Source organism: Prinia subflava, chromosome 13 (genome assembly GCF_021018805.1).
Source record: "Prinia subflava isolate CZ2003 ecotype Zambia chromosome 13, Cam_Psub_1.2, whole genome shotgun sequence".
Classification (NCBI taxonomy): Eukaryota; Metazoa; Chordata; class Aves; order Passeriformes; family Cisticolidae; genus Prinia; species Prinia subflava.
In genome coordinates, this window is record NC_086259.1 from 3,069,099 (window position 1) to 3,092,435 (window position 23,337).

The following is a 23,337-nucleotide window of genomic DNA, read 5'->3' on the forward strand; positions in this document are numbered from 1 at the left end:
TGGCACAAACAGCCTTGAATAGACTTGGCACCAAAGTAACAGAATGTGTCTTATGCTGAGCAAATTTGTGTGCTTGGAAACGTCTGAGCGCTTCTGGAATGATACAGGTAAACTGCTTCAGCTCCCTGGTGCGCTCTGAATTTACCTGCCCATCTCCCTGCTGCAGCTGCAGGAGGAGTTAAAGGGGTGCAGCCTCCCAGTGTCGGCAGGGGTGGAGCAGAGCCCTTCCCTTAGCAGTACAGTGGGAAAATGGGAATTGGGCTTCCTGCTGGAATGTGCAGTAACTCCTTGTGTACTGACAGGCACTGGGTTCTGTCACAGACTGGAGTTAAGAATAATGTGTCAAAAGGAAAATCTTGACTTTTGTAGGTCTGCACTGAAATTTTGTGTGCCTTGCAGCAGAGGACTGAGATGGAGGCACTCTGCTGTCACAGCCTGGGCTGCTTCACCCTGGGGGAAATGGCCTCTGCTCCTTGGATCTGCTTTGGCATTTGGGGGCTCAGAAAAAGCCCAAGCCCTTCATAACGAGCAGCCTCTCCCTGAGGTGCCTTTAAACCATCGATGGGATACAGTCATGGCAGTGAGGTGCTGCACAGAGCCCCTGCTCCTCCCGAGCCTTGTCCTGCTGCCAGCCAAGGACAAGGATCATTGTCCTGGTTCCAGCTGAGGACAGGGATCCTTGTCCCGCTGTCCCCAAGGCCAGCGATCGCTGTCCCAGTGCCAGCAAGGGCCAGGGATCGTTGTCCTGCTGTCCCCAAGGCTGGGGCTTGCTGTCCCCAAGGGCAGGGATCACTGACCCAGTGCCAGCCAAGGCCAGGGATCGCTGTTCCAGTGTCCCACAAGGGCAGAGATCACTGTCCCCAAGGACAGGGTTCACTGTCCCCAAGGACAGGGCTCACTATCCCGCTGTCCCCAAGGACAGGGCTTGCTGTCCTGCTGTCCCCAAGGGCAGGGCTCGCTGTCCCCAAGGGCAGGGCTGGCTGTCCCGCTGTCCCCAAGGGCAGGGCTGGCTGTCCCCAAGGGCAGGGCGGGCCCGTGTGGCCGCGGTGGCGGGGACAAGCCCAAGGTGCCGTTTGTGCTCCCGTCCCGGGCAGGGGCGGCGATCGCAGCGGGGCCCGCGGCGCGTTGGGCTCGGAGCGCTTCCATCGCCTCTGTTACACGCTGTGGGTGCTGTTGCTGTCACTGTTCCTTTTCCTATCTGGCTGTTGTTAAATTGTAAATTGTTATCTCAACCCCAAATTGCATTTTGTCTCTCTCACCTGATGGGGTAGGGGAACGGGAGTGCCTGCGTGGGGCTTATTTTGCAGTTGGGCTTAAATCACAACATCAGTAAAGAAAACTAGTGCAGAGGCTGATAAACCAGAAATTCCATTTTTCAAATGACTTTTCATAACTCAGTGGTTTTAAACATGAAGGAAATGGGATCAGAGCTGTCAGGAGCAACAGGTGGAAAAGTCACCCTTCAGAGCTTCAAGACATCCAAGACATGATTCCCACCAAAACCACAAACAGCCAAGGTTTGCCATCTGTTCAGCCTGGTGGAGGGCCCCACTCCAGCCTGGCAAAACAACTTCAGGACACCAGGGCCACAGGGCCAGCCCACAGTCAGACACTGGGCAGAGATCGGCGCCGGCCTTTCCACCAGAGGAGGTGCAGTTAACAAAGGAGAGCCTTCAGGTAATTTCTTCCTTGTCATGTTTGGTGTTCTGCTCCTCTCCCCTCCCCTCTAACTGCAGTATATTTGCAGTCTTTTCTGCAGAAATTGCAGAAATTTCTTTCTTTTTTCCTTTTTTATTAAATCAGACATTTAGACGTAACTGAGATGAGTTTCTGATTGCTTCCATGGAGCAGAACGCTGAGTGAAAGAGGGGAACAGAGACTACTGCACTGATTTCTCCAAGATAGCTGTGTGAGTTGGGCAACTCTGCACTTGGAAATAGAAAAGGGATGGGAAAAACGAGGCCACTACAAGCAAAACATTTTTATTAGCTTCTGGTATTTCAACCCTACCAACTTAAAATGCAGTTAGAATGAAAAAAACATATCTGTAAAAAGTCTACCATAATCCAAAACAATCCATTGAAGTTTTCCACATGTATTAAAAGTTTAAATTCAAAAAAGAACTTCTCAAGCTTTCATTCTCTAACAGTATCTTCATAGAGATAACATCCAAGTTTTTCCTAAGTACAGATACAAAGCAAACAAGCATCCTCCAAAATAATCTATGGACAAAGGTAGTGTAAGAAGAAAATAAAGACAGTGCAGTAATCTACAAGACAGACACACAGGTTAAATGTAAAATAACCATACCATCAATGAAATATTTAAAAATGAAAATAAATTAAAGTTACATCAAAGTTCCTGCTTTACTTTGTTTAAATCCTCAATATAGCACATAGCACTGCATTACGGATCATGGCAAAGACTAAGCAGTAGCAATAAAAAGTTGCTACAGAAAAACTGTGGAAATAAAACAATCCTAAAGATACTCCTTCACGCAGCTGTATGATGGCTGTAGAAATTCCACTAAATCAGTTATTCATACCAGGGCCATTCATTTTTAAAATCACTGTAAATTTCTGTGAATTCATGTCAGCCAGCAGTGAGCCATGCACCCCAGCTGAACACCCTGCCCCTTTCCCTGCTCAGGCACGCTGCACCTTCTGTTCTCTCCAACACCTCCTTCCCAGCAAGAATGCAATTCTGCAGGGCACAGTTTTGGTAGCATTTTGAAACTTTCTGAAAACAAACTCCTGTTCTCATAGGGCCCCAGTCACTCTGTGAGCGATATAAATGCAAGTTAAAGGAAAGCACTGCCCACTGCCTGCACACATCATCGGAGTGTATTGTTATTTTTCTGAGGAAGCATCCCAGCTATCACTGCAACCTCCCCATTAACTATAGCTGGGCAGGAGGGACCCACCTGCTGCTTCACAGGACTTGTTCTACAGATTTATAGTAAAAAGCAAAAATTCTCCACAGCCTTTGTAGTTTGTAATATGTAATGGAGCAAACAAAGGGCTAAAACACACTAACAGGTATTTAAAAGATGCTCTATCCAATTACAAGTTTCTGATACTGTAGTGAGCCATCCTGGTGGATTCCTCCCATTATGTGAAGTCCAAAATGGTAAGTGAATATTCTTGTGAAAATGTTATCTCCTAAATATTATCCTTGTTGGATAGGAGTTCAGATCTGCATAAATCTCTGAGGAGAAAAATATTTAAAACAAATATCCTAACCAGTTCCTGGTTTAATTGTTACAAATCTTCAGTGTTAAATCTAAAAGAAGAAAATCTCCACGAAACAATGACTGCAGGTACAGTTTTTGCTTGGTTACTGCGTGGGCACTGCAGACAGGCTGCACCTCAAGAGTTTGTTTCATAAGGTCACAGGTGTCTACTGCCCACTGTTTTCTGCATTTGTTGTGGTGGTCTCAGTGCCAACAGGTTGCACATTATCTGCAAAATTGTGGGCGTGCTCAAGGAACAAGTCTTTCAGTACGCTCAGCTCCTTGGTCAGGAGTTTAATTTTTGCCTCTAAACGTTCATTTTCCTCTTTAAGCTGGTTGACCCTTTGCAGCGTGTCTTGTGCTTTCTGCTTGCTTTTTAAGCGGCTCTTTTTCACTGCCATGTTGTTCCGCTCTCGGCGCTGACGATACTCATCACTGTTCCTATCCACAAAGGAATTTTTCTTCCCCTGTTTGCTCGGAGGCACAGCTTTGCCTCCACCACCAGGACTAACTGGCACCAGCTGGGGAACCTGCTGCAAACCACTGGAGTGTGCTTGGGTGTGAATCACACTTGCTGCGCTCGCGTCTGTGGTGGTGTTCTGTTGGGATGTCTTGCTCATTTGGACGGGCTGTTCTTGGACACAACAGAATTTGTTAGGAGACTGGAAACTCTTGCGTTTCTAGAAGGTGTTTCCAACTGATCTTCACATGGATTAAGAGCAAGGTGAACCTAGAAGGGGGAAAAAAAGCTATTAAAGATGCTGGCTTGAGCTACGATCTTATACATCACTGGCTTTAGCATGAAGTACTGAATGGTACATGTGGCAGTAAGACATTGTAACTGTGCTGGAAGTGGACATGATGCCAACTACATTTCTGAAGCCTCAAACATATTTGGATTGGATGGGACTATTACTGGGTCATCTAGTCAAGCTGTTTGAATTGTTCACTGGCTTCACTCAGTTATTCCAAAGCCATCCCTGATGGACGGGTGTCTAGCCTAGCCTCAAATATCTCCAGTTTCACAACCTCTCTCTTGGCAACACATTCCACTGTCTAACTTTTCCTCCAGTTATACAATTCTTAGTTTTCAGACTGGAGTTTTCCTTCTGTGGCTTAAACCTATTAACAGCCTGACTCTTGACCAACAGGGGTATTTGATCCTTGTCCTCTTCGGACCACATCTCGGGGTGTATCCGCAGACAAATTCCTCCCTGATCTCTTTTCTCTGGAGCAAGGGTGCTCAGCCTGTCCACCTTTTCTCAGCCATCTTACAGCACTTGTTTTAAAGATGATGTCCAAATTGGTGGCTGTCGTGAGCTCTACTAGTACTGAAAATGAACATATGGAAAAAGGCAGCGCATTGCGAAGGCTGTGTCTGGGTGGCATTCTCCACCAGCAGCGTCCTGAGCCCATGCCAGTGTGAATCAAGCAGGTGGGACAGCACCACAGGGGGATGGCAGTGCAGAGCACCACACAGAGGACTGCCACCCATCAAAAGACAGCACCCACAGCTGACTCATCACCCAGCAAGGTCGCCTGCCATGGTTCGTGCACGGTCACTGCCCACTCTGTGCAGCAGACAAACCGTCCTGATGAGCAGCACATGCTCTCACCTGACTGACGCTCCCCCGCTGCTGAGGGCAGCCTGCTCCTGCCCCTACTGGTGGCACAAGGAGGACTCCACCACAGCTGCAGGGCCATGGCCCTGGCAAGGCTAACAGCTGGTCCCCTTCTCTTCCCATCTCACAGGATGACTTCCTAAATGGCTGGGAGAGAAGAGGGGAAGGGCAACAGGATGGTCCTAAGCTCCTGAAACACCTACCTATGGCTCCAGTGAAAAATACTCAGTGATCAGTCAAATCAGTGTGCATTTGTCATGTTGAACAAAAGCAATTAACTGGCACTAAACAATCCTACTCCAAGGTCAGGCAGTGTGGCAGCAGTGCAGCCCAGCCCTGTCACACACATGCAGCACCACACAGACAGTGTGATGCATCCTGCCTGCCCATCCTCCAGGGACTGGGGAGAGCAGGCAGCTGCAGCAGCACCGGCAGTGCTGACTGCCCCGGGCAGGCAGTGTCCAGCCCAGGGATACAACAGCAGACACACAGCTTCACTGTCCGCTGAGGAGCGCTGGAGTGTCTGAGAGGCTTGTAAGTGAGCTCCTCTGTGTCACTGGTCCTTCTAAACTCACAGTTCATCAGCTGTGTACTGTTCCTCTGTTTTTCTCAGCAGTCTGAGCTGCTGTTTGACTTCTGGATGAGCTATCATTAAAATGTTAAACTTCAACTGTGTAGATCAACTGCATATTCCAAGCTGAAGGAGCCAGAATGAGATGCAGTTGCAGAGTGTGGTTCAGTAACATTCATGAAAAAACCCACTAAGTTTGGCTTGAATGTTACTCAAAATTAACCTCTTCCCCAAGAGGTCTTGTCACTTGTGAAGATGTATGAGTATACCCACACCCTTCCTATCAAGAAATCTTTTCATTTTCTTATTTCAGGGCAGAATGAGACCATCAACATTTTTTGACATCTGTGGAGCTGGATCTGGATACACAGCATCTAACACAAAGTATTTTCCCAATTTCAACTCTGAAAGCAACTTTAGCAAGCCGTGTTTCAGTCCCCCACTGTGACCTAATAAGCAGTTTGGTTGGGCAGTTAAACTGAATACCCAGCTAACAAGGTGTTCCTGTGCCCCACGCCAGACTGGCAGGGCCAGTTGGAGCTGTGCATGTGTAATTGCACAGACATTTCTAGTCAAGGTGTAAGTGTATGCTCCTCTCAGAGCATGCACTGGCCTTGTCTGCACCTTATTTTAAAATACAGGATTTCTGCAAGGCACATGCAATTCTCTTAGGCTGTCTCTGACAAGTAGATTTTTGACACCTTTTCCAAATCAGACAGAATGCTCTGCTGTCCCTTCTGCTTCAGCACATTTCTGTGCTTGCAAAGTTCTCCTGGACAGGCCAGTTATGTAACCCACACCATTTCCACAACTGATTTTTGTGCTCCATGAGCTACTACAGAGGAAGGGGTGGCTCCTGCCCCCAAAGGAGCCCCACCTGACATGTAACAGGTTTCTTCACATCACCAGGTTCCATGTGCTACTTCTCTCTCTGCTATCAAAACTATTTAATACTGCTTTAACACTTCTTTCTTATCTCTATCAGATTTCCCTATCATTCAACAAAAAAAATATTTGTTCCATTAAACCTTGTATTAACGGAGTATTTTAGTTGGGCAGTACATGGGTATAAGTGAAGATAGCCAGTGTCACACCTCTCAAGCAGGAATTCTAGCCCTGCCTGCTAGAACAGACCTCCCTCAGTTCCTTCCTACTGGAACTGATTTGGTTTTTATTAAATTATTATTTCTTGAGTGAGATGTGCTCTTATCTGGCCTGATGATCAGAACCCTTAACTGGGACAGGTGTCACCTGGATTCCTCTCCTGCTCCAAAGAACATGCAGAGCAAGTAGCACTAACTGTACTGCATCACAGAGTTACATGAGTGCCAACAACTGAGGCTTGAAACTCCTTTTTCCACCTGATTTGGAGCTGGATGCCTATTACCAATTGTCAGAAAGCTGTCCCAGAGGTCATCCTTCAGCAGTTACTGCAAGAGAGTTAAAGGCAGCAGGGATGAGGAGTACAGAGGGGACTCTCAAGAAGGGTGAGGTAAAGGCCGTGGTAACTGGGAGAGGCCATGAAGGTGGGGAGGCAGATAGGGCTCACATTGCTCAGAGCCCTGCACACAGGGTGCTTCCCTGGACTGGGTGACAGCCCCAGCTCAGCAGGAGACAGCTCCTCAGAGAGCCAGCCCAGCTTCCCAGCATCTTGTTCCCATAAAGCTGCTCAAGAGCCTCAGCACAGCCCTAGGCTGGTTCCACCCAACACATGGTACTGTTTCCAGTGCCAGTCAGAACTGCCTAGCTCTCTCCTTGGGCCTCCACTGGCCACCCAGGAAACCAACTGGCCACCCACTACAGCATAATAGCTGTACACTCAAGAGGTGTCTTCTCAGGCAGAAAGATGTTTCTTACTGTCTCACACTACTCCTCAGGGACCAATGAAGCAATGAAGGCCTTCATTTGCTTTCACACGTTCAAAAAATAAAGACATTAAACTTCCAAATGTTTGCTTTGGCAAAGAAAAAAAAAAAGTGTTTCGTCAATTAAATCAGTATTTTTTTTTAACTTGGTAGCAAAAAATACAAAGTGCTTCCCTCTGCTCCTTTCTTGAGATGTGACTGTGCTGATTCTGATCATTAGTCAGAGTGGTTTTATTGCACAAATTCACACAGCTGCCTTGTCAAACGCAAAATCAGTCCCCACCTGAACAGCAGTAGGTGGCCTCTCTTTTCTCAGACATCACTGGGAATACCCTAAAGAGCTCTGATTCTCGGTCCCAGTGACCTGTGCCAAGGACAGCGGCACAGAACTCCGGGCACACGATTGCTGAACAGCGGGAGCGCCGACCCCGGCATGGGTCACACACAGGCTCGCAGGAGCCGACGCTGACTCTGGGCAACAGCGCTTCGAGACTGGGTACCTCAATCCCATCATTTCTAACAACATCACCTTTACATATTTATTTCAGAATCTCCATTTTTAATACAGATCTTACAAGAAAAATGCACTCTGACATCCTTAGCAGACTGTACCAGAACACATAAAGCATATACTTTAACATGACAGAAGCCCAAAGACTGGGAGGCAAAGAGGAATCGAAAGACTCTGTCTTTCGAACTAAAACGACAGCTGTGATTTCTAACGATAAATCGATCCTTAAATCGGGAAGTTTTGCACATTATAAATGCTTATGCTTTCCGAGGAGGCTCTGCACGGCACAGCTACGGAGCTGCCACTGCTCTTCCGGCCGGATGTCAGCGCCAAGGCCAACGCGGAGCTCCCTGCCTGCCAAAGCCCTGCTTTCAAACTTGCGACTGGAGCTAGACAAAGTCGTGAGGGACCCGAAACCTCTGCGGAGCGGCTCCGCGGGGCGGGCGGCACCGCGGGCGCTCCGGGCCGCGCTCCCCTCTGCCCCTCAGGCCGCGCCGCCAGCGGCCGCCCGGCCCCGCCGCCGAACGCCCCCGGAGCCGCCCCGGCACCGCCTCGCTGTCCTCACCCCCGGGCCGGGACCGACCACGGGGGCCGGGACCGGCCCGGCCCGGCCCTCCCCGGCGGGCCCATGGCGCCGCCGCCGCCGCCCTGCCCGGGCCGCCCGCCCGCCCGCCGAGGCCGCGCTGCTCCTCCCCCGTCCGAGCGGGGCGCGGGGGTGCCCGGCGCTGCCAAGCCGTGACTTCACCGGGGGAGGGGAGGGGAGGGCGCCGGGGCCGCCCGCCGATTGCATCACGCGCTGCCGTGCGGGCCCGGCGGGCGGGGGCGGCCACGGCCCCCGGGCCCGGCGCGCGCCCCCCGCGCTTACCTGAGCGGCGCGAGCGGCGGGAGGGGCCGGGCGGGCCGCGCTCGGTACCGTGCGCGTGCGGCCGGCGCCGATTGCGACACCGCGCGAGCCGCCCCGCCCCCGGGTGATGCAACCGCCGCGGGATTGGCAGCGCGCTCGGCCAATCAGCGCCCGCGCGGGGCGGGGCCGCGGCCCGGCCTGGCTGAGGCGGGGGAGCGCGCGCCCGCGGGCTCGGCTGCAGCCCCGGCACGGCCGGAGGTGGGCACGGCCGGGGCCCCGGCACGGCCGGAGGTGGGCACGGCCCGGGCCCCGGCACGGCCGGAGGAGCGGCCTTGCCACGGCCGCTCTCAGGGTTTGTGTCCCTGCGCTGCTGCAGCCGCGCTGAAGGAAATCGCGCTCGCTGGCGTCGCTGTGCCGGCTGTGCCCGGGCCCCCGGGAGCCGTCTGCCCCTCTCCGACGGGCACCGTGTCCAGAGGCCGCCCCGCCCGGCCCGAGGGTGGCGGGGAGCGAGGCGGGCGCGTCCCCGCGCCGGTGGAACCGGGAGCCCGCCCGCACTTCCAGGAGGGTCCGGCACCTCCCGCAGCCCTAGCGGGAGAAGCCGAACCGCGTTTCCCGGCCCAGTCCCCGCAGGGCAGAGCGCGGAGCTCGTTCCGGGCCCGGCGGGAGGGACAGCGCAGCTTCGGTGTGCCTGGGCCTCGCCGTTCCTGGCACAGCCGGAGCTTCGATCGCGTAAGGGCTGGGCTCCATGAGCCCGGGGGGTCTCTTCCGAGCCGGAATGTCCTGTGAGTCTGGTGAAGCTCGCCAGTGCCCCATGGGCATCGAAGTTGATGGTGGTGTGTGTCTGTACTGATTGGCATCTCCTAATTGTTCCCAGGCTGCTAATTAACACCTAGCAGTGCGTTCCCGTCTCGATCCTAGCTGCCGTGTGGTTTGCCTCCGTAGAATGTTGTGAGATCGAGGGGGAGGAATGCCAAAGACATCCCAAAAAAGTATCAACAGTTCTCTTGACAACAGAAATTACAGAAAAATTCTAAATTTCATGGATTTCTCGTTAATTTTTCTTTTCTAACTTGCTGTTAGAAAAGAAATCCTAAGTGCTGGCAGACTAAGAAACATCAGGATCATAGAGTTAAATGTCACGGGAAGATAATTCACCGCTTCACTGGTATGTTTGTTCTTACAAAATACATCACTTTTTGTGGAGAAAAGTTCTTTTTGCCCTTAATAGTTTCCAGACACTTTGGTTTATATCACTTTAGTTCTGCCCAAACAAGCATGTACTTATTATATATACACGCACGTCTGCTCACCCCTCGAGCTGTGTGTGAGCAAGGTGTGTTTGCAGCTCCCCGAGTGGGAAATGTACACTTCAATACACAGCTGTGTGTGTTTGCAGTGGGCAGGGCTGAGAATCATCTGTTTATGAGGTAGGCAAGTTTGGAACAAGTTCAAGTGTGCAGGCAGTGAAAACAATACTGGTGGAAAAGTGGGATTTTTTTAATGCAGAGGAAAAAACGTTAAGGATCTGGTTTAGCACATAGACCTGCTTGAAAATGTTTTATGTCTGCAAAAGACCTGCGATGGATTAGATTTGTAAATACAGTTGCAATGCTCAGCAATTTAGATACAATTATTTATATTTACCATTTTTACGGCTGCCTGATGTTGTGGAAGGGTTTTGTTTTTGTAAAGCCCTGTGGAAAATAAACCATATTTGCAGAAAATTTCTGAGGGTTAGTCTGGGTAAACAGTTTTACACAGCTCATTTACCACAAAAATACTTTTCCTTGTCAGTCATCAAGTATTTGCTTTAACTTCTCTAATGTTTTTCTGATTCTTAATTAAAACTGTTACATTTTCTGTGACAATGACTCATCCACCTATAGCTAAAGTGAAATTCCAGGTAAGCTTTAAACATTATCCTTTGCTCACAATAGCTGAGTAAATGGGTGCTTTTAATGTGCTTTTGTAGGATTTTAGAGCACTTTATGACCATTCACTCATTAATCCTCATCAAAGATAGCTGAAGAAAATAAAATGCAGACAGACTTACTCTCACAGTGTGAGTATTCTGAATGTTAAAGCTCACACATAATTCCCTGCGTGTAAGACACTCCAGTGCTGGGCTGGCATTGTATCCTGGCAAAGGAAGCCATCACACAGCGTACTGCAGCTTTTGCAGGATTGGTTTTTCCCCACAATGTTACAGTAAAAATGAGAGTATCACGGAAACAATCTAAAAAGTAAGCACAGAAATATATGGGCAGCTGGGATGTGGCACTGAAATACCCTTTAGCTGCTTGCACACAAGCTGTGCCCCGTGAGCAGGAGCTCTGAGCCGGCTGTCACAGGCAGCCTGACCCCGCTGGGACCGAGCCCTTCTCTCTCTCATTCTGGGGGTGTTTCTGTAGTAACCACGTACCCACAGGACCACAGCTAGTGCTGTAATACTGTCTGACTTTCACATGCATTATCCAGTCTCATGGCTAGTTAAAGACCTCAGTCCTGGAAAAAAATTACGGTGACATATTCAGTGTCTTCAAGTAATCTACAGCAATTCACATTTAGAGGCAGAAAGGCCACTGAGGAAATAGAAACTCTGAACTGGAGTCAGAAGGTATAAAGGGGAGAGGAGGCTGTTGGGACAAATGTCCCTGTTTACTGCCCGTGCAGTATGTTCCCTTAACACAAAAACATTAAGAAGTTCTCTGGTGCCTTTCACTTAGAGCAAAAACTTCTTTGTTGCCCTTGGAATAGTTTCTGTTTTGTCTGACTCCATTGTTCACGCATTTCCTCTGTCTTCATGGGCAATTATTTCTTTCTCTTAAAATAAAAACCCTACAAACTCCTGGACTACAACCTACACATTAAAAAAATGTATCTTTCTGTGAGCATTGGCCTCTGTTTCCCTCATGGGTAAGCCTTTGCTAGATTTTTTTTCACTTCAGACTTGCACATTTCAATTAAAAGTTTACTTTTCACACAGGATGCTGCTGTGTACTTTTTCACTCTGGTCTAACAGCCATGCCTTTGAATTCTAGAGAAGAAATCACTAATTTCTCTCCAGTGATTTAAAAAAGAGAAGAATAAATATATTTGTTTATGTAGTTACAGGTGGAAATAAATAGGCCCCTTAAGTAAAAACACATAATTCCAGGCTGTGAGGAATACTCAGATGTATTTAAAGGCAAATACACTGAATTAAACCAAAATATAACCTCTTTTTGGTAACTGCTACCCCTTTTCTTGCTAATCTCAACCTAGATTTACTCAAAATTGGAAAGATTCTCTCAATATGATTACATTCCTTATGATCACCAAGCAGATGGCATTCATTCAGGAATATCCCAGAAATACAAAGTCTGTAATAGAGGTTTTCCGTAATCTTATTATTTCAAATCTCCCTTCTCTTAACAACCCTGCATTTTATTATTACAATAATTACTTTTCGTGTTCAGGACTGACCTGCACCAAGACCAAAATCCTATTGTTAGAAATCTGAATTCTGCAGAGTTGAGGCTATTAAATCTTCAGAAAGAAGAAGGATCACTGAGTTTTGTTTCTCAGGACTCTGGCTATATTGAAAAAAACTAAACCCGCAGAGAAAAAGCAATATGAATAGCTCTGCCTGTTTGTTTGAACAAGCTTATACTTCCTAAGCACAGAGTTCAGTTTTTCACTATGATTTAATAACTTAAATGACAGAAGCTTATCTGTTGATAGCTGATTTGTCAGAGGTGTCCTTTTTCCTGGGTGAGGAGAAAGGAGAGGAAAGATTACGTGGTGGTGATCGCTATTCCAATATCATACTGCTAATTCTAGCACTGACTCATTGCAGCCTTGGAAAGTTACAGTGCTTTTGCTCTAGCAAATAGTAAGTAAAGAAGGGAACCAATCTGTTCTAATAGCAAACATCCACTTTATTGTCACATTGCCTGGAGTTCATTTGCAGGAAAAATTGGGTGCCTTTGTTCTTTCTCTCTATGCAGTTAAGAAGTCTTGTAACTAAGTATTTCCAGTTTCTAGTTCTGCATCTTCCAGAACTACTCTCCTTTATTTGCAGTTATCAAAATATCCAGGTTATCTAGCTAGCTAGAGTTACTTATACTGGTTTCTGAAAATCAAGTAACTCAATTACATGTGCAAACTAAATGCAATGGTCCTCAAATGGAGGACAAAAAACCCTGTAATTGCTGTTCCCCACAAGTTCAGCAGGCTAGTGGGTGATAGCAAAAAGAATCAGGCTAACACAGAAGTCTTACAGTGTTTGAAAAAACTAATAGATCAGGAAGATGTATAGATGATATTGTAGAAAAGTAATACACTGATGATTTGTGTGCTTTTACAACAAACCCAAGCTGTCACTTCTTCAGGTGTTATTTGCTGTGCTTCTCCAGCTACTGCTGTTCACGTTTCCCTCCACAGCTCTGAGGGGGATGAGAGGTTTGGTACTTCAAGCGTGATGAACTGGTTTAATCTAGGCAGAGCCTGCAACAGTGGTGCCCTGAGATTTGATTTCCCAATTGCCATGTTTTTGTTTCATGCTGTTATCAGGAAAGTATTTTTTTTTAATCAGAAACTGTTAGCAAGCCCCTTCAGAATCAGCCAACTGCACAGATAAAGTTGTGCCTATTTTTGCTAGTTTCACTTTTTTGTGTGGTGTTCTGCTTAGTAGGTTGGGTTCTTCAGCAGTCACATAGCAGTCTTCTCTTTCATAGCTACAAAATACTGTTGATTGTAAATTTATATTTTAATGGAACCCTTACCCAGTCTGTGCTGTCATGCTGTTAGAATTTGTTCTTCAATCCAAGCCAGCTCAGGTTCTCCAATATCAATGTTCAATTTCACCAGATGGTCTTTGGACCTGAGAAGTGTGCCACTACAGCTGTGGCTTCTTGAGGGATTTGAAGGGACATCTTGTTATCTTTGTGACAATTCTTTGTACATAAAAATACTGTCACAAAAATGTGTGCTATTTCAAAATGTAGCATATGTCATTCCATCTCTTTGCTGTATTCCAGAGGACTGCTCAAAAGACCAGCGTATTTTAGGCATATAAAGGTGACCAGATATACATTAGCGTTCAGAAGCCACCAGTCCCTTTGAAGTGAATGAAGCTGCTGAGATTACTATCTGTGACCTTCTATGGAAATATCAGAATATGGAATTAGAAACTTTCTTGTAGGTATTTGAGATTAAAAATATCAACTATGTCCCTGAAGAATGCCTGGTCTGTGAGGAGGCTTCTAAGTGTGTCAACCCAAAGTGTTCAGATTTCTGGAAGATCATCTAACAAAAAGAATGAACACTATACTTCTTCACAGTTTTTTTTTCCAAGGACTTTACAAACATGTGTTTGTGTTTGAGTGTTCTCTGGCTTTGCTCTGATGCCTAATGATCCAATGAAAACTAGGATAGCCTTTGTTGTGAATTTCACTGGGGCTTGGCTTGAGTTTTCCCCAAGCTTCTTTAGTAATTGTACTAAACAATGCAAACTGCAAACTTCTGGTATCAACACAACATGACAGGGATCTGTAGACTGCAGCTGATTGTTTGGGGGGTTTGCTGCCATATGAATGTAAAATATTAGGTAAGATGAGGGCTGCATAGCTAAAGATGAGTGAAAACAAAATAGATAAAGGGATTGAAAGGAAAAGACTATTTATTGTGTGAGTATATGTGCACATATAAAATCTGGTTCAAAAGAGACTTGTTAGAACTGAACAAGTCTGAGCGAGAATTAATGGCCCACACCTGGGAATAAGAGGTGAATTCTCAAGTATCCAGGTTTAGTAATTGCCACACCTGTCCTATATTCCCAAAAGCATAAACGAGGCCTGCAAGGATTTAGATAGCTTAGCTTCTGAATGCACAGTGCCATGGCTCCTGTCCAAGGCATCATCAGTCACCGCGTGAAAATCCCCACCCATAATTACTAGGGCATTATTTATCACAGGGTATACTCTAGTGAAGAGTTTCACCTTATTCCTGTGCTATCAAGAAGAGTGAATAGTTTTAGTCATTATTTCTTATACAGACTTCAAAATGGTTGAGAACAGAACCCTAAAATAAATACCCTTCCAGAAAAGCAATGAAACTGGAGAAGCATAGCTTTGTTTATGGTCTCATGGTTTTGGAAAGATGAGGACACAAACTGCATTCTTATCAATGGCTTTATTATTCCCCACAACCAATAAGACCTCTGAAATACCACAGAAAGCTCAAGGAACAGCCACTTGGAACACAAACCTGGGAGTCTGGCACCTGGCAGAGGACAGTCCACCTGATTGTTTACTCCACCTCAGTTCTGTTCATGAACATGAATAGAAAATAAATTATTTATCATTGTACAAAATATGTGGGAGGACAGTCTGAGAAAATGTATTGGCAATTCCGACATGTCTGTCATTGACCTCCTGCTGCTAACAGTGAGGAGAATTTTGGATGAGATAATCAGTGACTGATACTTTGGTCAGACAAGCAGACTCTATCTTTTGTCCCCAACAGGAAAGAAGGTAAGTACTTACCTCAGCAGGGCCATCTTCCTTCCAGAACGTCATTTCTTTGCATTTGGTGAGCTGTTTCTAGTTCTGATGCCTTAGGATTTAGCTTTTCTATTTTTCAGATCCTGTACTGCTTTAGTGTATAGCTCTAAAATTCCATAGCCTGTCAGCTACTGTTCTCTCATTTTATCCAGACTAAACAATTCCTCTCTAGGCCTGAAACTCAAGGACACCTTATTGTCCCAGGCCCAAGAGATGTAAACAACAGTGAATTGAGAGGGGACAAACTTGGAGTAAATCATTTCATTACCTGCAACTGTAATTGGAGGATTAACCCCTGATATATAAATGGACCAAACTCACAGCTGTATGAAGGACTGGTGAGCATTGTCCATCTTGGGTGCAGCCCCTCTCAGAGGCCTTTGAGTGCCCAGGGTGCACCTGTTGAAGGCCTTCAATAAATACCCACTTTTATTCTCTGAATTTTGTCTGGCCTCTGCTTTAGGTAGCCACTCTAAGACATGAGTTCTCTTGCCTCCTGAAATGGAAGTAGTTTCCAAAGAAACATTGGGGCACAGATTTCTGCCTTGTCTCTGCCAACCTTCAAATGTAATGCAGGCTCCCAGGAGAGCAAAGCAATTGCATTTACACTTGCAGGCATCTGAATATCTCTGTCATTGTGAACTTACAAGACACAGTCTGGGTTTTTATTGAATATAAACATTGCAGACAAATTTGTAGAAACCCCCCCACTTTGTAGCATGTTCCAGGAACAACGTCTGGTTTTCTCTCCTCTCAGCTATAACTAGATGAGACTTCCCTCTGGTAGGAGACCTTTGTGCTCCCTCCATCACTACACGTCCTTTGTGTTCGTCTTTGTGCACCTCAATGGCTGTAAATTCAACTTGGAAAATCTCCGTACAGAGGAGTCTCCTTGTTCTGAGTTGTTCAGCCATCATGTGGGGGTTTCATGCATCAGGCATGATTTATGTGATCAGAAGTTCTCCCACAATTAAGACACCAATTGAAGTTATCAGGAATCCTTCCTAAGAAGAGAATTCAGGCTCAGCAATATTACAGCAGAGTCAGTGTCACTGACGTATGGTGGAACAACCTGTTTGCAAAAAAAAAAGGACCAAAAGAGAGTAACATGCAAAGGAAAAGTTGATGACAGCACAGAACACTTCAAAACATTGGACCTGCTCTCCCAGACTCCCAGTGCTGCTTGTGCACTGGCAGTGAACCACCTGCAGCCAGCTGGCAGACACCAGGACTTACTCTACTAAAGCACTGCTGCCCCTGAAGTCTCTTGCTGCAAACTCAATATTTGGTGAGCACACACATTCTAAAGAGGGCTTCACCAAGGTGCACAGAACTGCAGAAAGTGCATAACAAATATGTTAAAAGTCACAATCATTTGTGCAGGTTTTTGAGGCTCTCCAGCGAGTTCAGGCTTTGCTTTCAAGTCACCTGCAGTCCTGGTGTAAATGTGGTTTGGCAGTCAGAGAAAAGGACTTTGCTTACCAGGAAAAGAGACTCTTCAAGGTATGTTTGTTTATGTGTACTTTCATATCATGTCCTCTTTTTCTTCTTGTGTAAAGCCCTTTGACATTAAGGGGCTCAGGCAGTGGGACAAAGGGTCTGATGCACATGGTGGCCTTTTTCCTTCCTGTGAACAAAATGGAGACAGGATGGGTGCACGCAGGTGTACGTGTACTCCTAGCAGGAATATGCACACAGGCAGCCACTTCCAGAGAACACCAGCTTTGAGACATTTTAAAATATGAGTCGACTGTGCTCCCAAAACTTTCTGCACTGCAAACTTTTCTGCTCTGCTAGCAAGATACCATGGGATGTTGTGCTTTAGTGGTTCCATAGACAACCAAAAAACCCTCAGGTTTTCAAAACAAATGCCAATGCCTTAAACACAAAAGGTTTATAACAAAATATTTCATTTGTGTGAACACTGATTTAATGCAGGGCATTATTTCAACACCAGTATATGGCATCAGTAGAGAGTAGTGCAGCAGTCTGGAACAGCCCATGTGTCTTTGGCCTCCCTCACATGAAGGCTGTAGTTCTCATGCCAGTTCACAGTCAGCTCTCAGACACCTCTGCTATGGCAGTACCAGTAGCTGAGCTATGGAAACTGAAGAGCTGCAAGCTTTAACTTTCTTTCTGAGTGTTTTTTAATAGAAGGCTTTCAGTCCACTTAACATTTGCTAAGTCACACATTTGGATACTCCCCCACCAGATGGATGTGATCAAAATCTGTAGATACAAGGACCTAGAGGTATTTCAGTGCTGCAAGGGAGAATTGACTGTGTAGCTCTGAGCCCACAGAAACAAACAGGCAAGGGGCACTGAGGCAAAGCACCTTCCTGAAGACTGAGTTTGCAGTTGATATATCACAAGATCTGAGCTCTTCCTGCAGCCTTTCCCAGTTTGAACATACAGTATTTCCTCTTAATAGGGACACACATTTATGTGGATTGTCTTCCATTAAACACTGGCACCACTTTTTGGATATCCAGTGGAAACAGCATCTGAACTTCCACAGCTCTGTAAGAGGGACTGCTGTAGGCAGGAATCCCACCGTCCTCAACTTCCATAAAAGAAGGAAATGGGAGCCTCAGACTTTATCAGTGGCATCCTGAGATGGGTAAGTGGTGTTTATTTCAGTTTATTAATAAAGGAGAAAAGTAATTCCTATGTGATCTAGACCCTACCATAGATGCAAATGATCTCTTGATGACTTCAATTCAATGTAAATGGTCCATAAGCCCTGCACTTAGTCACATAAATACTTCCAGCTACTAAGCCTTTCGAAAAGTCCCAGAACATTCATGCTGGTGGGGAATAGCCCCTTTCTAAAAGGAAAATACTGGCCCACTATCAGCTGTACTGTCTCACCCAGCATAAATGCCAGCTGTGTTGGCTGTGGTAGCTGTCAGCAGCTGTTTCTCTGACAGGGAGCAAGAGGGTTCTGTGCCAAGTTACACTTTCCTGTCCTTGTCTTTTGCAGCTGAGTGTCAGATTGCAGACAACCAGCATGGATTCAGTCTTCCCATGCTACGGGTTCTGTGCCACACAGGTCTTTAAATCATCATATTCCTTTTAAAGTCATATATTTTAGTAAAATAAAAGCAAGAACTGTAGCACCCAACACTAAAACATGTTGCATGAATTCTTTTTAGAATCATGCAACTCATGTAATTAAAAATCTAGAATTTTTAAAGAGGACAGGAGTTATTTTTCTGAAATTAAATTTTAGTTTGCCAAGTCGAATTTCACTTTATATTTACCACATTCATGTCATAAATGTGAGCAGCTTTTACTGCTCATATTCCCCATTAATACAATTATGTAACATTAACATAATCTTGGTGTTTGTCAAAGAATGTAGGATTTATACTCAAATTAACATATTACATGTAATTTGATTAAAATTAGAACCTAGCATAATTGTTCAGGCTTGAAAGAATTATTCAAAGTGAATAATTTAGAGTCCAAAACCTTATTCCCATTTCCTATCTTTAATTACAGCAGAAGAAAAAAAAATAGACATTTTAACTGTATGGGAGCCCATTTCACTGTTTTTTCATTTTTTACTTGGAAACACAAGTATTTTGCGAGGCCTTTTTGTTCAGAATTAGAAACCTCTCAGCCCTTGGCTCTTGCTGAATGAATAGCTTTGATTATACTTTGCTCCACTACTAACTATGGCCAGGTAAGTCACATGCCATTGTTGCTCCCTCCCATCTGAAGGGCAGTGTCTTTTCTGCATTGTTTATTAGCATTTAGATACCCAAACCTTGCAAAAAACCGAGAACTGCCACTGGCTTTTTACTTCCTGAAATATTAGTGCAAACTAAATATTTTTATGATTCCATGAAATGAGTAAAAAATATAATGGCTTCCATCCAAATAAATCTGATTGTATTCATATGAATTCTGTTAATATTTATTTCAAGTATTCTGTAGCTCAGATGTCAGCTGCCTTTAAACACTAAGCAGAAGGAATGGTTTATTTCATTTGAAGTAGCCAGACCTGTTTTCCTCCAAAATTTTGAAACTTTGGATTCTAGATTTTTATCTGTCTGTGACCCTTTCAGGAAAACCCTACTGATCATTAGACTTAATTGCTTTGTGACTAACTCTCATTTCAATTAAGCTTAAGACTTGTTTTACCTTAAGCATAAGATTCCAGTTTGAAGAAAAACCTGTAAATATGAAGGTCTTGAGGAACTCATGCGGTGGTGAGTAAAGACTCCTTCTTTCTGTTTACAGGACTGGTGTGCTGGATGTTACTGTGGGTAACTTCTCTTCCCCTGCAGGCTGAGGAGTCAGGATAGCTGATATCCCAGGATAGCTGTTGTCCCAGCAGGCAGGAGTGCCAGGGTCCTGCTCTGCATGTTTTCCAGTGACCTTGGAAATCCCTGCAGGAGGGGAAGGGCCATACCTCATGCCAGCTGCCAGTGGAGAGCTGGTGCTGCCCTGAGCCTGCGGCAGGTCAGTCACCCTGCAGGGTCAGAGTGCCACAGACAGAACTTCAGCACTGCCTGCCAGCCCCCAGGGATGAGCTGCCCTGGGCCTCATCTCTGTGCAGTGGGTACTCCTGGGGAGTCAAGGAAATTCTGGTGCCAGAAGTGCCACTGTGATTAGCTTGAAACTGATGACAAAACTGTGATCCTTTCCAAGCTAAGATTGCCTCTGACTTGGTTCCTTCCTCGTGCACCTGTTGTTCCCCCGTGCTGGTGGCTGGTTTGATCACAGCTCGGATTCACTGGTGATGTCACCGAGTGACTCCAAGAATTTTGGTGAGCTCCCTTTCCTCTTGCTGCCATTGACATTTTTTTATTTAGTAGGCAAGCTCTCGCTTGGATTACTCATGCCATTAATTCCTGGGCTAATAGTGGAATAATGAAAGAAAAGTGAATTTATCTCAACAGAGGGATCAGATTTTAAGACACAAGATGCCATCTGCTCTGAGTAGTAAAATTGCTTCCTCTTAGTTTAGAGTCAATACTTACAGAACCTGATATTTTAAAACAGGAGTCGAGAGTGTTCCCTAAACTTTCTGCCACTGAAGCTGAATGCTTTATGACATTAATAAAAGAAGGTTTGCATCAAAAGTATATTATTCTCATATTTTAAAATCTTGGTCCTTAATTCCATAGGTACTTTGAGCATCAAATATTTGCAGGCTGGCAATGAAAAACGGTGAGGTCAGGGGTTATCCCAGTGTCTGACCAGTGAATCACAGAACAGCTTCACTGTAAGAGCAGTGGGAAAAGCCCACCAGATTCTTGAGTTCTCTGAGGGCTGAAGCCTGACATGGATTTAGCAATGTCTTCATCTGTGAAACAACAGCATGAGGCTTTCAGATCCATTTTGTACTAAAGAATGTAAACTTTTACTACATTTTTACTCTTTAGCCTAATCTTGATCCTTGTAACAATCTCTCCTAAAGGAGAGTAAGTTGGATGAGAACACAGAATTTAGTCCATGTCAGGGGCTAAGTTTCATGACAGGATGTGTCATGTGCTAAAATACATAATTAAGAAATGCCAGGGCTATTTTTATAAGCTGATCTTTCTCTTCATTTCCAGTCCCATTGCTCTCACTTTTTATGTGTTCTTCTGATTGTACATTCTTTGTGTAGCAGAGCATCTCTTTCTATACTTCTGGAAAATGTTTTTGGTATTTTTGCTAAATGCTTCTGGAACATTTTTTAGCTTTTTTTTTTCTCCAAAAACTCAAAAAATAATGTCTACATTGCAAACTACTGATAAAGACTGATGAAGCTTAGGACATGTTGTCTCATCTTCTTTTTGAAAGTCTTTTGAACTGACTTAGATGTTACACTTTGAAAGCAAAATGTAACATCTAAGTCAGTGGCAACCTTCCTCATTGCTTAAGCAGTCTTCTCAAGTTCTAGCTCAGCTTCTCGAAAACAGATGATTTGGGACTGACTATGGACTGCCAAAGTTATGCTTAAAAATTACCTTTTACATTAAAAGGACAGGTATGAATAACGTTGCAGGATGACTACATGAATATTTTCAAAGGATTAACACTCAGTCATATATAAGGGACACACGTACAAGAGACAAACAAGGGCATTTTCTTCTTTGTGATTCAGTATTACCTCCCAGTGTTCACATAGGTGTGCTTTGAAACCAATGGAGTTGTTTGGCCTTAGATGCCACTTTAGGTCGTATTGCAAATTGCTGTTTTAAGGAGAAGCTCATAATCATAATGTACTTTGAGTATCAGAGTGAATTACTCATACAAGAGAGGAGATGCTACTGCTCTAACTAGCAGGATTTTGGTAAATACTGATGCTAACCCAGGTGTGCAGTCCTGCTGACAAGACTATTAAGTCGCTGTTATTTCAGCATCTAGTTTTAGGTGCAGTTCAGGACATTGAGATTTGTAAATCTAGGTTCCCTGCACAGCTCATGTAGGCACTTTGAGAGCATCTTAATTAAATGCTAGAAGTTGGTGTCACCTGAGTGGAGAAAGAAAAAAAAAACAAACTAAAAAGTATGATTTTTCTGGGTTTACAAGGATTTTAAATCTCTGGATTTGGACTGCCTCTTGTGTAATGCCATGAAAAGTAGCCAGCCAAAGTCTAAGAGCCATAATGTTCAGAGAATATTTTGAGAACACCTCCCTAAAAGTACAGCTGGGAATTGAGTTTGGGGTAGGATGCCCTTTTGCAATTCTGCTTCATAATTTGTATGCCAGGTAAGGGTCTGCATGGGTTCCTGCTGAGATCAACGAGAGTCTTCAATCCAGTTGACTAGGGCTAGGGTCTAGAAGAAAATAAGCTGTATTTTCTATGTTTTTTTTAAACATACAATGGCAAAAATCAAAAATAATTACATTTTCTTGGCAGTTCACCTCAGAGATAAATTTATTTCAGATAAAAAAAATGATGTAACTATTTTCATTTAAAAAAACAACAAACAAGAAGGCACTGTATGAAAGGATTTTCTTTGTAGGAATGCAGAAGTCAAACTTCTGCATGCTCATTGGTGGTGATAGTAGCAGGCTAATATTGGGGCATAGGAGAGATTAAATGCTCAGCTTTTTAATGTATTTCTTGTATGGCTTTGACAAGTCATTCCATCTCACAGCTCTGTAGCTATGAAATGGAGAGTAATAAACTCCTCATCCAGAGAGATGCAGCATGAACAAATTAAAGGTGATGAGCCATTCACAATGAGAGAAACCATTGAAGTTTGTAAGGCAAAGACAAAAGATTGGAGATTCAGGTGTGATAGAAAGGAAGTTGTCATTTAATCAGAGATGAAAGACTAAAGAGAGAGAGAATGGGTGATTATGGATAGGCCAAATAATACTGAACAAAGGGATAACTGATGCATACCATTAGGAGAACTACTGTTAAACATCATAACATCATTTGTGGAACTCTGAACGCAAAGGTGATGGCCTAGTACTGCAGAAGAAACAGTACACTGAGAGGTGTGGAGCAACAGTGTCAATTGTTTGGGGGGTTTTGGTGGTATTTCAACTGTATTTGGTGGTATTTCAACTCCTGTCCTTTTGGAACAGGACTTAATCCTGTATGTGAAAAACATCTGCAGTGTTTTGGGCACCATGGATGTGGTCAGTGACATACGGTCCTAATTACAAGAGAGGAACTGTGTATGCAATGGCTCATTAAGCATGCAGAGACTGTGAATGGATGAGAAACAGCTTCACAGACTGATTGGTGCAAGATTACAGGTGACAAGCTGGAAACAGTTTGGGCCATGAGGGTCATTTGAATGGAAGTGAACAGTTATCAGGTAAATGGAAGTGAAAAGATGCCCTCGGTCACCTGGCTTGGAAATTGCAAAGGACTGAGCTCTCAGTAGAAGATTCAGAAGTCAGCAGAGCACAAGGATAGGAAGAATTGAGGACATGATCATAAACACCCTGAAAACAAGGGGAATGGTACAAAAAATGAAGAGGAAGATAGCATGGATTTGAGATGGTCCACCTTAGAGTTGTGTTTCTGCAGCAGAGAACACCTGTAATGATAAGTCATTAAATCATCTGCTGTTGGACCAAAATGCACATTAAAAAATGATAAGCAGTCCCCAGCTGCCTTTCCTAGCTGAAGGGAAGGTTCTGGTTGACTTGTCACACACTGCTGCATACTGATCTAAAGCCTC

At 44.9% G+C, this 23,337-nt stretch overlaps 2 protein-coding genes and 1 long non-coding RNA gene across 5 annotated transcripts in view; 1 reads left to right on the top strand and 2 right to left on the bottom strand.

Annotated features, from left to right (window-relative positions):
• Positions 1-2,123, top strand: LOC134557572 (uncharacterized). The gene is made up of 2 exons (XR_010082068.1): positions 1-1,677; positions 1,804-2,123. It is a non-coding gene; the product is annotated as an uncharacterized LOC134557572 (long non-coding RNA).
• CEBPG (CCAAT enhancer binding protein gamma) lies at positions 1,967-8,806 on the bottom strand. 3 transcript variants are annotated; one of them, XM_063410687.1, is made up of 2 exons: positions 8,667-8,806; positions 1,967-3,962 (listed from the first exon to the last, which is right to left on the bottom strand). In XM_063410687.1, exon 2 carries the CDS (start codon positions 3,850-3,852, stop codon positions 3,400-3,402), a length of 453 nt encoding a protein of 150 aa, XP_063266757.1. In that variant the 5' UTR covers positions 3,853-3,962; positions 8,667-8,806; the 3' UTR covers positions 1,967-3,399. The 3 variants fall into 3 exon arrangements, with proteins under 3 accessions (XP_063266757.1, XP_063266760.1, XP_063266759.1); XM_063410690.1 differs by lacking the exon at positions 8,667-8,806 and adding an exon at positions 8,367-8,515; XM_063410689.1 differs by lacking the exon at positions 8,667-8,806 and adding an exon at positions 4,849-6,227.
• Positions 8,191-23,337, bottom strand: part of LOC134557806 (collagen alpha-1(III) chain-like) — an 18,965-nt gene continuing 3,818 nt past the window's right edge. The window contains exon 2 of the mRNA XM_063411071.1: positions 8,191-9,505. Within this exon, the coding sequence (XP_063267141.1) occupies positions 8,191-9,505 (1,315 nt within the window). The remainder of the gene's footprint in view (positions 9,506-23,337) is intronic.